The 14,086-nt window shown below is 41.2% G+C and overlaps 1 protein-coding gene across 1 annotated transcript in view; it reads left to right on the top strand.

The window, feature by feature from the left end:
- The window catches only part of LOC109529648 (CUB and sushi domain-containing protein 3-like), a 447,797-nt gene extending 435,960 nt beyond the window's left edge, over positions 1-11,837 (top strand). The window contains exons 68-70 of the mRNA XM_019893029.1: positions 4,654-4,741; positions 9,887-10,028; positions 11,281-11,837. Of these exons, the coding sequence (XP_019748588.1) occupies positions 4,654-4,741; positions 9,887-10,028; positions 11,281-11,440 (390 nt within the window). The 3' untranslated portion in view covers positions 11,441-11,837. The remainder of the gene's footprint in view (positions 1-4,653; positions 4,742-9,886; positions 10,029-11,280) is intronic.
- The last annotated feature ends 2,249 nt before the right edge of the window (positions 11,838-14,086 follow it).

The raw sequence follows: 14,086 nt of genomic DNA, 5'->3' as shown, positions 1-14,086 counted from the left end.
ATCAAAAAACGTGAGTACATTGTAAGCTGGCTAAATAAAATGCAACCGAACTCAGTTTTGCTTCCGTTGCCTTTTTAAAAACGTGTTTTTAGCGTGTATCCGTATGTCTTAGCATGCTACCGTATGCTTCAAGCAAACGTGTTTTTAGCGTGCGTGCACGCATGCCGTATGTTTAAGATGGCGTATGTTTTACCACTGTAAAACTGCGCCCAATAATACAGTGCGTTTTGTCTATGTGCAAAATACCAAAATAGCACCCGTTAGTGAGACTGGCCCAACAATACGGTGCGCCGAATGGTCGTGAAAATACGGTACTTAAAAAGTGACAAACAAAATAGCCATACTTTCACCACCAGACTATAGGTATGACTGGAAGGTTTAGCTCTGGACAAATCATGCTCATCCCTCAGAAGACAGTCTAGAAAAGGAGGGAAGCATGGGGTGGATCAAACCATTTTTGAGGCAGAAGGAGAGTGCTTCTGTTTTTTGTTAAAATGTCACTTTTTTTCATTATTTTTTTTGTATTGTTTTTCCAACAAAGAACACTTTCATTATGTGACACAAGGGCGGTAATTCACGAAATAATATATGATTGAGTCGGATTTGGTTGACCTCTATTCCACCATATACTGTATGAAAATGAATCAAACAGAAGACAAAGCCACATAATGTACACAAAAGATAGCAAGGGAGGAAGTTAAAAAGAAGGATTAGAGATAAGGCCACACAACAATTAACCTAATAAATTTGCATCGGATACCTCTTAATAATAATCCAAAAAGACCTATCAGACATCTACAAACAGGTCCCTCACACTTCTTTCGCCATTTTTGGTCCAGATATAAAAAGTCTTGTCCATCAGAGAGGGTTCACAGAGAAAATTACCAACTAAAAGCATTGACATCATAGCTTGTGCGTGATCGAAATGTTGGATCCATATTCTGTACACTGGCGTCCTCCTAGAATGGAATTGTTGGTACGTGAAGCCACTACTAAAAGTAGAGGGGCACATAACAATTAAGCTGGAAAGGTTGAAATTCAAGAGTATTTGTTCCACAAGAGTCCAGTCCCAGCCACACCCCTTCAATAAGGTTCTACACCATTCAAATAATCTGTCTACATTTGCTGCCCAGTTGTTATGCAGGAAATTGGGTAGGGCCAGTCCACCAGATTCTCTTTCAAGAACCACCTTCGCGCCTGATAGAGCTGTAGTCAAGTCCACCTATATCGAGTCCAAGTCAGGTTTGAATCACAAAGGTTCGAATCTACAAGGTCCAAATCCAAGTTTTGGTGAGATCAGGAATAAACCTTAAAAAAGAAAAATACTCAAATTAGACAAATATAACTAAAGGCTTTATGCGTATTGAATGAGATTACTATTTCAGGCTCATTTTAAAAAAATTTAATGATTGTCACAGAATTAGACGGATGACCGAATAAGGTTTTGGAGCAATCTAGCGATGGATCAATAACAGCATCAAGCAAGATTAAGTGGTGTGTACCCATTTTAGATAGATGACCCAATAATTTCAGAAAATAATTTGGGTTATCCCAGTTTGGCCCATAGAGATTAAACATATCACCAGCATATTTTATGGCCAACACTGCACAGCACGCATGTCCAGCTGCGGGCCTGGATGGTCGCTATCCAGCCTGTTTTCCAGCTCTCCCGGCTGCAGTGATTGGAAAAACTAACGCCATGCATGACTGCTGGTCAAACTGCTTCAGCATTCCTGAAATCATGTCCACAATGTCTTGAGACCTATATCAAGAGTTGATTCACTATTTATGCTTCGATGTCAGACAGATATATTTGCTGCTATTTCAGACAGTTTGGGGCACTTTGTGCAGAACTGTGTACTGTCGTGCAATCCGTGGGAACACATAACGGATGACGAACAGTTATTTTCAACAAAGGTCCGATGTCCTTTTCTGCAATACATTGCATCAAAAACGGACACATTTGGAATCAAGTTTTGGAATGCAGAAGACTTAGGACACGACGTAGATGTGCAGATGTGTAGATGTACTGAGGAAAAGGCTCCAGCTGTGCCATAGTAGAGCGACTTGTGACAAAGCCTATGGAACCCTTTTTTTGGACCAAGATAAAACTGTCACTCAGGACAATTTTTTACCTCATTGTCTACTGTGCCATAGTAGAGCGACTTGTGACAAAGCCTATAGAACCCTTTTTTTTGGACCAAGGTAAAACTGTCACTAAGGACAATTTTTTACCTCATTGTCTCTGGCAAACAGGCTTCTAAAACACAATTCTGCTTGGCACAATAAACAAAATTAGTCAGGAAGTTCCAGAGCAGGTGAAAAACACCACAGAACATGAGCAGTTTTCACCACAGGAGTCCACTTCAGCCAGTGCCCTAGCTGTTCATGCAGCTAAAAAGAAGAAAAATGCGTGTCTTCTTAGCATGCTGCAGAAGAAAGTAGAGTGTGAAGTAGATTCGCAGCGAAAACGAAATGTACCAGGCATGTACAGGATCAAAGCAGTTAGGGCGATAGTTCCAGCATAAATTTGCCATTGAACCGAGAAATAGACACGTGCAGGAACTCGCACAGGAAAGAGAGAAGGATGCACTATGTGAAATGAGAAGGGTTTCTCAAGGGAAAATAACACTTGCCCGTAAGAGTTGCAACTAAAATCACAGCCGTGAGCCACAAATACACCTGTCTGAAATACTGTATAGAAAATGCTCTCAATTCATGTGTAAAAAAAGCTGTAAAAAAACTGTACTCACAAGTTGTTGACAGTGCTCACAAGGTCTTTAGCATGGCTGTTTCTCTTGAATATTTAATATTTTTCTGTGTGAAATGTTATTTTGACAGAAGTCATTTGTTTTCATGTTATTTGTTGAATATGGGAATTATTACCCCGAAAGGAACATGCGGCATTTACGTATGAATGGATAAATCATGCTTGTCTTTGGTTGAACTGACTGTGACGGCGCCATGTAGGGGTCAATGCAATTTGCAACTCAAAGCTCCAGTAAATAGGGTGATCGCCACAACACAAATTTGAGAAGGGGAGGAGGGTCTTGCAACAGTAGCGGAAAGTTCCAGGCATTGCAGTGTTTCACCAACTACTGTACTGTATGGTTCTAACACTTTTCTTAGCTTGTTGAAAAAGTACACGGTAAAATAAAGAATGAAGAGTTCTCAAATTTTAGGGGTGCTTGAGTACCCCCTGTAATTGGCTAGGCACGCCTATCGGATGGTCCCAAATTTTGATGAAGCCTGTACTGAGTTTTTTTGTTGTTGGTGTTTGTTTTGTTTTCTAGACTAGACATCTTGTTTTACTTGGTGTCAACTATTCGCACGCAGTACAGATATATTTATATTCAGTTGTTTTGACTCAAGCACCATAAAAAATATATTTCAAATGCATAATGAAAGAATGTGTTCTACTAAATACAAGATATTTAAGGCCCAAGTTTAGTCGATTGGTGCTCATGCGCTCGGTGTAAAAATGGGCGTAACTTCATTTTGGTGCCAGCGCAAGTCTAATCGAGCATGTTTTGAACCATTTTGGTGTTTTGTCACAGAGTTGCCTCGCCATCGACTCATCCAACAATTTGGTCGAATAAGTAGCCTGCGCTCGGCGTAGAAATGGGCTCATGGCCATTTTTGTGCAGGTGCCAGGGTCTAGTAATTGTGAATTTGATAGACATGCTACTCCCCACTGGACATTTCTGCCTTGCTCATCTGCAAATTTAGTTACAAAATGTAGACCAAATTTTTGACCGGGTAAAAGGTCTCTTTATACAGTGCAAGTGGTCTATTCCGATTTTGGTGTATTTCTTTGAAGAGCAGGCAGAAAGATTTGGTGATCCGCCGCGTATCTGTGTAGTATTTCATTCAGAAATGTGACGCCAGTGTGGGACAATCGCTCTGAAATTGAAATAGAATAGAAATGAATTGAACAGATTATAATCATCATCTTAAAAAATATATTTTAATGGCACCCCCATCCCTATTGCGAGGTGGTGCAGAGAGCAGGGCCAAAAGGGCAGTGGCCCCGGGTTTCCACCTGGGAGGGGGCATCCACATCGCACACAAACGACCCCCTACCCAGAATGAAACCTAAATAAATTACATGCATGTTTATCGGAGGATCAATAGAATAATGTGCATGTTGAAGGGAAATCCTGCTGGGATAGAGGAGGCTTATACTTCGAGAAAGGTCCCTTCTATATCCCAAATCTGAAACTGATTCGGGTTATGTCGAACAGATGCCAACCTATATCCATTTTGGCGAGCTGGCAGCCTGGACTTTGAGCTCAGCGGTTAGTGCTGTGTGATCGTTTCAATCCCCAAGTTGGGTGGTTCAGTCAGGCACGGCGACCTTGGTGTGCTCGACAACTGCCATGAATGTGATGCAAATGAGAGATGCTGCGAGGATTGGCCGAGAAAAGTACAGCAAAGTACAGCAAAATACCAAAATAAAGCAAATCACCTATGCGCACACACTGCTTTTTGTTCTTGACTTGCACCCAGCACGAAAATAGAGCCCTCAGTATTTGATGTGTTGTGTGCCACGGACACAAAATTGGCCGAGCCACCAATAAAAATCCCAATTCTACACATGCAGCTGAAACAAAACACTCTCTTTAGTTCTGCTTTTTTCCCCCACTTTTCCAGGTTTCAGCTGAGCCTGAAGGCAGCAACTTTGTGTACCAAGGCTTTATACAGGCTAAAGACTATGGACAGTTTGGACTACAGAGACTAGGTATGTCTTCGCCAGTACGTGTGAGAAGTCCAATTTGCATGTCTTACAATAGCTTCTTTCGATTGTGCGATTTACATTTTCATGACACATTGGAGGCATTTTATCTAAGAACTACAATGACTATGTTGAGAAGACAGATAGATGAATGCAGAAGCGGGCACGTCAGTAAATTTTGCCCGTCCGTCATTCGACAGCGACCAGGGCCATCCGTCCGTCATCATCAGTCTGTCATGATTACAAGCCGAACAAAAACTGTCATGTCAGTCCGTCACTCCATCATTGGTATTTTAAACACGCTTCCATCATCACTAAATTACAGTTCATCACCGCTATTGTATGACTGTCAGCCAGTCTGTCAATCTTTCATCATTATTTTAAGAAAATTACAGTTCATCACCACTGTTTTAGGACTGTCAGATCTTCTTATTCGGCGTCGGCATGTCAGGTGTAGAGAGCATACAACTTACTATGCCACGTGCATTTGCAGCATAAGCAGTGTATCTACTCCAGTCAAGAACCAGGCCTCGTTCTGATGTCCACAATTGTTTTATTGCTTGTCCGTTATAGGACACCATGAAAACTAAATAAGATCATCAATTGATATTTACAAGAATGTCTTTGACTGATACAATCAATTAGTGGACAAAATATAACACACACTGAGCGTCCTCTAAACCAGTAGTATATAAATCAAAGATAATAAAAGTTCATGATACAACATAATGCTCTCGTTTTTATCTCTAGCGAACAATCACTCACTGACTCTTCATCAGGCATTCTTCACCCAAACTGGAAGTAATTGTTTATAAAATATTTTTGAGCTAAATCATTTCACCCAAATATAAAAGAAAACCATAACCATAAAGGTTTATATGCAAATATATACACATACATCAAACGTTACACTCAAACAAAGATAATAGATTTCTGTTTTCTCAACAGCCAGTCCAGTGCATCTGCAGCGGAACAGTGTTGATATTTGACTTTTATTTAATCCGACTTGAAACATAAAACAGAAAGGGGACATTTGTGGCGATAGTCATAATTCTGACACACAGACAGCGCATTTGTGACATTCGTCATCTTTAGCCGACGTTGCGATCAAATGATGATATCAAGGATCCATTGCCTCATTACCCCAAAACACTTCTACCTCCTCGCTCCTCCATGGAGTTCCTGGTGAAATGTGCTGGCATTTAGGCAGAGGAGCTAGGACCCAGGAACAAGCAATTAGAGCGCAGTTGTCAAAGTCAAGGTCTGGGGGCCAGATCTGGGCCGCCACATGATTTTATGTGGTCCGTGAAAGCAAATCAAGCAAGTTAAATGATGCTTGTGAAAGTCTGAACCAAAATTTCAAATTGTCATATGAAATCAACAAAAACAGTCATTATTCTTGAATTCTAATTTTAAAACTAGTTATCCATCAATTTGTTGGGCACTGTGTATGTAATATGTGGAGGTGATTGAACATTTATATGGTTTCCCAAATTCATAACAGCCCTCCAAGGCAAACCGTAACTACAATATGGCCTGCGACAAAAATTAAGTTTGACACGCCTTAATTAGAGGAATGAGATCAACCCATCGTCAATGCAATCTGCTAAAAGCAACCCCGGTGTATATTCACCCCCGCATTCAAACTTGCACCATACGTGGTGTGTGTTTCCATCAGTTGTCATGCAAACAGGAGTCCGTCAGTGATAGACTGAGACTGCAACTGACCCGGTTAAAAAAATCAGTGTCTAGTGTAAATATATGTTCAAAATAATACTTCTTAAATTGTTTGTATGCATACGCTCACCAGCCAGAGTGCATACATACAAAAAAAATATAAACTCCAGGGAAGTTACCAAATTGATTTAGTTGGCAAAAAGTGCACGAACAGTATGCCAAACAAAAAGCACTTGCAAAATGCAAGGATTAAACAGGAAACAAAAAAACAGAAATAACTACAGCACAGCAAAAACACATTGGAGCAACAGTAGATGTTACCATAGGCAGAGTTTCATGTACATGAATAGAATGTTGTACAGGTCATTTTAAAGTCATGGTATCTTTGCTATAAGACAGGGAACAGAGATGTATAAAAGTGTCACACTTCTGAGCAATATTTCTTCTTACCTTTGTTAAATATTTACGGGTGCTGATTTGCATGAGCATCAGTCTGGCTTCCATGTTGAGTGGAAAATTGTGACTTTTTTCAAGGAATTTTACTTTATTAGACTATAATTGAAGACGATAATTTAGACTCAATAACTTTGCAATGTGGATGGTTCTTTTCTTCTTTCGCCTGGACGACACGATGTTCAAACTTTCCAAGAACAACTTTAAATATTGACTTTCAGACCACAACACATTTTCCACTTTGCGTTTGTCCATCTCAGATAAGCTTGGGCCCAGAGAAGCAGCATATCTGGGTGTTGCTGATATATGGCTTTTGCTTTGCATAGTATAGTTTTAAAATTTGTGGATGAAGGGTTCTAATTTAGTTGTCAGGTACCCGTGCACTCAGCGTAAAAATGGGCGCATCTTAATTTTCGTGCCATGGCAAGGCTATTTTTTCTATCAGGTGGACTCAATTTGCAAGTGCCCACTCCACAGCGGCAAACTTTACATCATCCGCTGATCGGGCTGCCACAAGCAATTATTTTGTGAATCACCAACACTACTAGTGATTACTCAAGTAATCGGATCATATGTAATCCAGCAAGCAGCTTCTCTTTTGTAACTATCATTAGCTTACAGCTTGAATTCTTTGAGGTATGCACAAGTTAATGTAAGAGACAATTAAGATGATAGAACATTCAACTCTGATTAAACTTGGCCGCTCGTATCAGCATTTCTGACACATTTACAAATGGGGGAGCAACGTAAATTGAAGACGATACTTTGGCCCTAAAATGTTTTGCTGTAAATGCTGTCATTCCCAAACAATGTAAACTAAACTTGCCCTGGCATGGAAATTCATTTGTGACCGTTTTTACACTGAGCACACAGGAAGCAGTCGAAAAAAAATAGGGTTCATAGTCTCTCCAGTGTGTCCTGGGTGGCATCCAGGATTTGAAGTAGGACACTTCACCAGAACTTCCTCTTCTGTCTACTCTCAATGCGAGGGAGCAGCGGCTCAACTCTGCCCCTTTCACCCTGTCTCGAATAAAGAACCCAGACAACCTGCATAGGGAACTAATTTCGGCCGCTTGTATCTGCAACCTTGTTCTTTGATTGGTAAGAAACTAGATCAACCCATAAAGTAAAAGCTTTTCCTTTCGTCTTCACTTTCTTACCACAATTGATCAATGCACACTCAGCATTGCTTCAGATGTTGCAAAGATGTGCCTGTCAATCTCCTGCACCATTCTTCCTTCGCTTGTGAACAAGACCACAGGATACTACTCTTCCACTTGGAGAAAGATCTTGACTGTGAGAGGATATTCCACCCTATTCCAAATAAGGACAATGAATCAGAGTTGGAGGTGGTGTTTTTCATCCCAACTGCTCCACACTTAGCTGCCAAGTGCTGTTAGCAAGACTCGGAGATTGTGGCTTGATGAAGCCAACAGAACCACATCTTCTGTAAAAAGCAGAGACATAATACTGAGGAGGTCGGCCCGATGGTCCAATGGTTCACGCGTCGACCTCATAGTGCAGAGGTCGTGGGTTCGATCCCGGCTCCGGCCTTCCTGTGTGGAATTTGCATGTTCTCCCCGGGTCTGCGTGGGTTTTCTCTGGGTACTCCGGTTTCCTCCCACCTTCCAACAACCGTGGGTTTTGTCCCTAGGTGTGAGTGTGAGCGCGGATGGTTGTTCGTCTCTGTGTGCCCTGCGATTGGCTGGCAACCGGTTCAGGGTGTCCCCCGCCTACTGCCCGAAGACAGCTGGGATAGGCTCCAGCACCCCCCGCGACCCTTGTGAGGATAAAGCAGATCGGAAAATGGATGGATGGATGGATAATACTCAGGTCACCAACACGGACCCCCTCAATGCCTCGGTTGTGCAATTTTGTTCATAGATGTTATGAACAGAACTGCTGAGAAAAGTCATTTTGAGTCCAACCCTCACTGGAAATGAAAATGAATTACTGCCAGCAGTGTGGACAAAACTGTTGATACTGGTTGTACTTTGGTGGACTTGCCTTCTCCATGTCCAAAAAGCACACGAAGACTGGCTGGGCAAAATCTCATATACACTCCAGGTACCTGCTGAGAGAGTAGCGCTGGTCCACATGCACCACAGTCAGGACGAAAAACATAATGCTTCTCCAGAATCTGACATTAAACTTCCAGACAGAGCCTCCTCTCCAGCAGACCTGAATAGAGCCTTACCAAGAAGGCTGAGGAGCTTGATCCCTCTGTACGTGGAACACACCCTGGAGTCCACCTTCTTAAAAAGGGGGACTGCAAAAGAGGGTTTTCTATCCAAAGAGACTGTCCCGAATGTCCATGCAATGTTGAAGGGGTGTGCCAACCAGGACAGCCCCACAACTTCCAGAGCCTTTAGGAACACAGACTGGAACAACCCCAAAGGCCCTACCACAGAAGAGCTTTTTAACCACTTGGGCAACATAAACGGCAGAGATAGGAGAGCCAACCAGAGTCCTCAGAATGAGCTTCCTCATCGGAAGGTGTGTCAGTGGAATTGAGGAGGTCTTTGAAGCGTTCTCCCACTCTACTCACAACATCTCTAATGGAGGTCAGCAGTGGCCCCATGCCAGCTCACTTGGTATCCGAGCCCCTTGGCCCCTGCCACAGGTGCTGAACCCATGGGGAGGGAGACCCACATTACCTTTTGGGGCTTTTTGGACAAACCCTTAGGAGCTTGCAGGCCACCGGTTCCATGCCCTGAAGCCCCACCTCTGGCCTTGGATCCATTAAAAGGAGCCATCATTGACATTCTTTTGAGTCGTGTTTTGTCTGGTACCTCACGTGGGACATTTTGACCCCACCACGGGCATGAAATTGAACACAGCTTATCTCCTAGGATCACTGGGACACACAAACACATCCGACACAATAAGATGACAGCTCAGGGAGGGGTAATGTCAACTATATTTGCATAATATTTTTTTTCTTTTTGGTGAGGACCATATACCCCTCCTAACATTCACTATTGACACCCATTTTAATTATTTTATTGCCTTTTTGTCCAGGTTTGAGTGTGAGAGAGAATTTTACGCTCAGTGACCCTGAAACCAATACATCCACCAACAGCAGTTCTGTTGCTGTTGCGATCCTTGTGCCTTTCTTTTCTCTCATCTTGGCTGGACTTGGTTTTTATCTCTACAAACAGAGGTATGTGATCTATCCATTTCCACAACCCATTCATTTATTCACTGGATCCAGTACACTATCGTTTTTTTGCAAGATTTAAATCAATGATGCAAGAATGGTCACCTTGTTATCATCCAATTCACTTCTAAACAGAAGCATATACCATACTTTATAATATACAGTGGTACCTCTACTTACGAACGTCTCGATATGAAATTTTCAAGTTACGATATGCCTCAACAGGAAAATATTGCCTCTTGTTACAAAAGAAATTTCAAGATACCAAAGGTAAAAATACAGTATGGGATGCGTCGCAGCTCTGAGGTTCCTGAACGCAACATACTTTTCACTGCTTTGCCACTGGCTATTACTGAGCATCATCCTGGCATCCCATTGGCTAAGAGGTGTGTGTGTGTGTGTGTGTGTGTGTGTGTGTGTGTGTGTGTGTGTGCGCGTGTGCGTGTGTGCGCGTGTGTGTGTGTATAGATAGATACATGTTTACGCAGCGTCCTCGTCATTCGCCTCTCGGGCCATGAGGCGCTCCGATAGGTTTACGTAAATGTGAATCACCCAGAAAAAGTGTTCACCATTCGAGCCATCGCTCTCGATGCTGATGTTTGCCTTGGACATTTTCGAAGGATTTTTAAAAGCCGACAAACGCAAATGTCCTTGCATCAGTTCTTTACAAAATGCCAGGCAAAAACCACTTCTGAGAGGGAACATGAACTAAACAGGGCGAAAAACAATGAGGATGCAGTTAAAAGTTAAATGGCCATCATAGTTATTCTTTATTCTTTGTTTTTTACATTATGCACAACTCTCATTTATTGTGCAATAATCTAATTGTAACATGTATTTGTTACATATTTTGATGCGTTTTTATGCTTCATAAAGCATTTATGTCTGAATTTTAGAGGGCTTGGAATGGATAAGGGCATTTACATGGAAAACACGTCTCTACTTACAAAATTTTCTCATTAAGAAATTTCTTCCAGAACGTAATAATTTTGTAAGTAAAGGTACCACTATAGTTTGCATTGTTAAATGTTGGAGCATTGTATCTTTGCATTATGTAGGTTACTTTTCCACTTATTATGTTAGTTAGCAGTGTAAGATGCACTGTTCTTTTCAAAAATAATCGCCATTGGGCCTCATTTACCTACTGCAGCTGTGCACAGCGGGCTAATGGACACATGTTTATTGGTTCAGAAAGAGGGAGGATAATTGGGATGCTTTCCTTCAACTAATTTGCAAGACTTTCCTTAATCCGCAGGAAAACGGACAAAGCGCAGTACACTGGATGTTCTGTGCACGAGAACAACAACGGACAGGCTACATTTGAGAATCCCATGTACAACACCAACACAAAAACTGCCGAGGGGAAAGTCGTCCGTTTTGACCCCAGTCTCAACACCATCTGCACCATGGTTTGATGCCTGCAGCATCTGCAAGAAAGACTTTGTTTCCTTAACATGAATATATATGGACTTATTTAGACTTTTTTCTGGTTGATGCCAAACAATGTCAGAGAGCTGCTCAGAAATACAAAGCACACTTTCACCAACAATGAGGGGTCCCTTGCCATTTGCGGTGTACACACAAAAGGTACGAAATGGAAATGAGGAAGAAGAATGCCTCATTGCCTTCTTATAAGTTGGCAAAGAAGATGAGGGGCTTGCTACACTCTGTGAGTGTTGAGATAAGAGCCTCTGGTCAAATAGTTGGATGCATTTTCGGGTAATTATGCCACAATCCCAAGTGAGAAATTTTAAATTTGATTTTCATGTCCACATCAGGGCAGCCCGGTGGTTGACTGATAGTGTGTTGGCCTCACAGTGCAGAGGTGCAGGGTTGGATTCCGGCTCCGGCCTTCCTGTGTGGAGTTTGCATGTTCTCCCAGTGCCTGCGTGGGTTTTCTCCGGGTTCTCCGGTTTCCTCCCACATTCCAAAAACATGCGTGACAGGTTAATGGAACACTCTAAAATGTCCCTGGATGTGAGTGTGAGCGCGGTTGGTTGTCGTCTCTGTGTGCCCTGCGATGGGTTGGCAGCCACTTCAAGGTGTACCCCGCCTACTGCCGAAAGACAGCTTGGATGGGTCCCAGCACTCCCAGCCACCACTGGGGGGGCACTATACCCCTGTGAGGATAAATGGATCAGAAAATGGATATAAACTTCAAGACGTTTTTTTGTGAATGTATGAGTCCCACACATTCTGTTTTGTTTTAAGCCTCAACATTGAGGTGTATTATTTTCCAAGTGGCGGAAAAATGAGAAGTTTCCTCTCTTCGACTATGATTGGGGCTCTCATCTTTTTAAAGTTGTTTTTAAATTATATGGGCCTCAGTTTAATGACTGAAGTGCAGTGCCACTTTTCGAGTTCCAATGGGAAAGATTTTACTTTTAAGGTGCAGTATTGTCAGATTATTTATTTTATGTTTACCACTATGTTTGTGTACTATTAATTTGTTCATCCACAGAAATGTGTTTAAATGTGAGTGTTGAAAGTGCTCTGCATAAGTCTAGACTTTTGAGTGTGTTGGTCATATTGGGGGAAAGTTTCAACAAGTATATTGAAATGATCCAAAGTAATTTATTTTCATGGGCTGTATTTGGATCATTATATGTAACCCCACTCTTAAAGTGAATGAAACCCCTCTCATCTTAAGAGGCATCCATGATCTCAAAGTTTTTGCATCATTTTTACAGGGTCTATTTAGCGTCAATTTTAAGCATTCGTGCAGCAGTGTTGACCAGGTTTTAGTATATTTCATACATGATCACAAGCCAAATATGCCAAATATCAATCTGTCATTTTAAGTTTAGTTAAGATTAGCTCTGACGCTTTCTTAATTTCTTATATTACTCCAAGATGCAACTTCCACATCTTTATTGTGGAGTACAAGTTATTGTGTTTGTTGTTTTGAGGGAAGCTGTGCCTTATAGTGCACACATTATGGGCTCATGTTACTTCTCCATTTGCAACTTCCTAGGTTCTCCTTCCCCATGTTAGTATCAAAGTGATGAGGAGACTGACAGAGAAGCATGTCAGGAGGAGGGACAAATTCCTTGGTCATTTTATGGAGGCAACACTATTAGATTTCTCATCACATCATTGATGCTTTATAAGTCATCAGTCACTGTGGCCCAATTATTACTTTCACGACAAATGTCACTTAATGCCATAAGACTCAAGTGGGATTACAATAAATTAAAATAAAATCAACACTGCAACTCAGAGATGGAAGTAAGTCGCATACGTGCAAGTCACAAGCAAGCCTGAAATCATAAACTGCAAGTCTCAAGCTACTGTGGAAAAAAAATTAAGCAAGTTAAGTCAAGTTGAGTCGCCTCCAAATTTCAAGCAAATTGAGTCTCGTCATTATGTAGCTTTCACAAGTCTTCAGTCGTCATACAATCTTGCTCAGTCACAATATTATCATGATAAGAAATATATAGATCGCACAAAAAATACATTTACAACTAAAAGTTAAATGAACATACAAAAAGTAAATTTCTATCTCTAAAAATTAAACAACTTAAGGGTATCAAATTAAGTTATGTATCCTGATATATAGGAGAATGCATTTTTTTAACTTACATTTGCTTTTTTTAGCGCTACAAAAGTACAGTATCTAACATCACTATGATTATAAATATTGACGTAAAATTGTATTCATGAGTAACTGTGTACCGTAATCAGCAGATTTACAAACTACATAATGATGTTGTTTTTGGGACCAGTGTGTTTCCCAAATCTGTTTGCGTGCATAAATGGATAAATTAGAGGCACTAACTTTGTGCAACTTTGTAGGTTGTTGCTTTATTAAGTTTTGTCAAGTTGATGTGCATTAGGTTACAGGCAGCCCTGCAACATCAATGATGCAGGACACTGACATCCCAAAACTTTTTTAATGGATTTAATCGCTTTTTTAATGGACGCATTTCAAGATAACAGTCTCCATAATGTCTGATCTATCACTTTATTACCTTCTCACTTAAATTGACAAGTGGCATGAAGTTTAGTTTATATTTGATCAGCTATTGATAAGCTAAACTGTTGAGCTAACCAAGCTAGCT

The sequence above is a fragment of the Hippocampus comes genome, unplaced genomic scaffold, assembly GCF_001891065.2.
Source record: "Hippocampus comes isolate QL1 unplaced genomic scaffold, H_comes_QL1_v1.1 scaffold94, whole genome shotgun sequence".
In the NCBI taxonomy this organism is placed as follows: Eukaryota; Metazoa; Chordata; class Actinopteri; order Syngnathiformes; family Syngnathidae; genus Hippocampus; species Hippocampus comes.
This window is presented reverse-complemented; position numbering and strand designations above follow the sequence as displayed.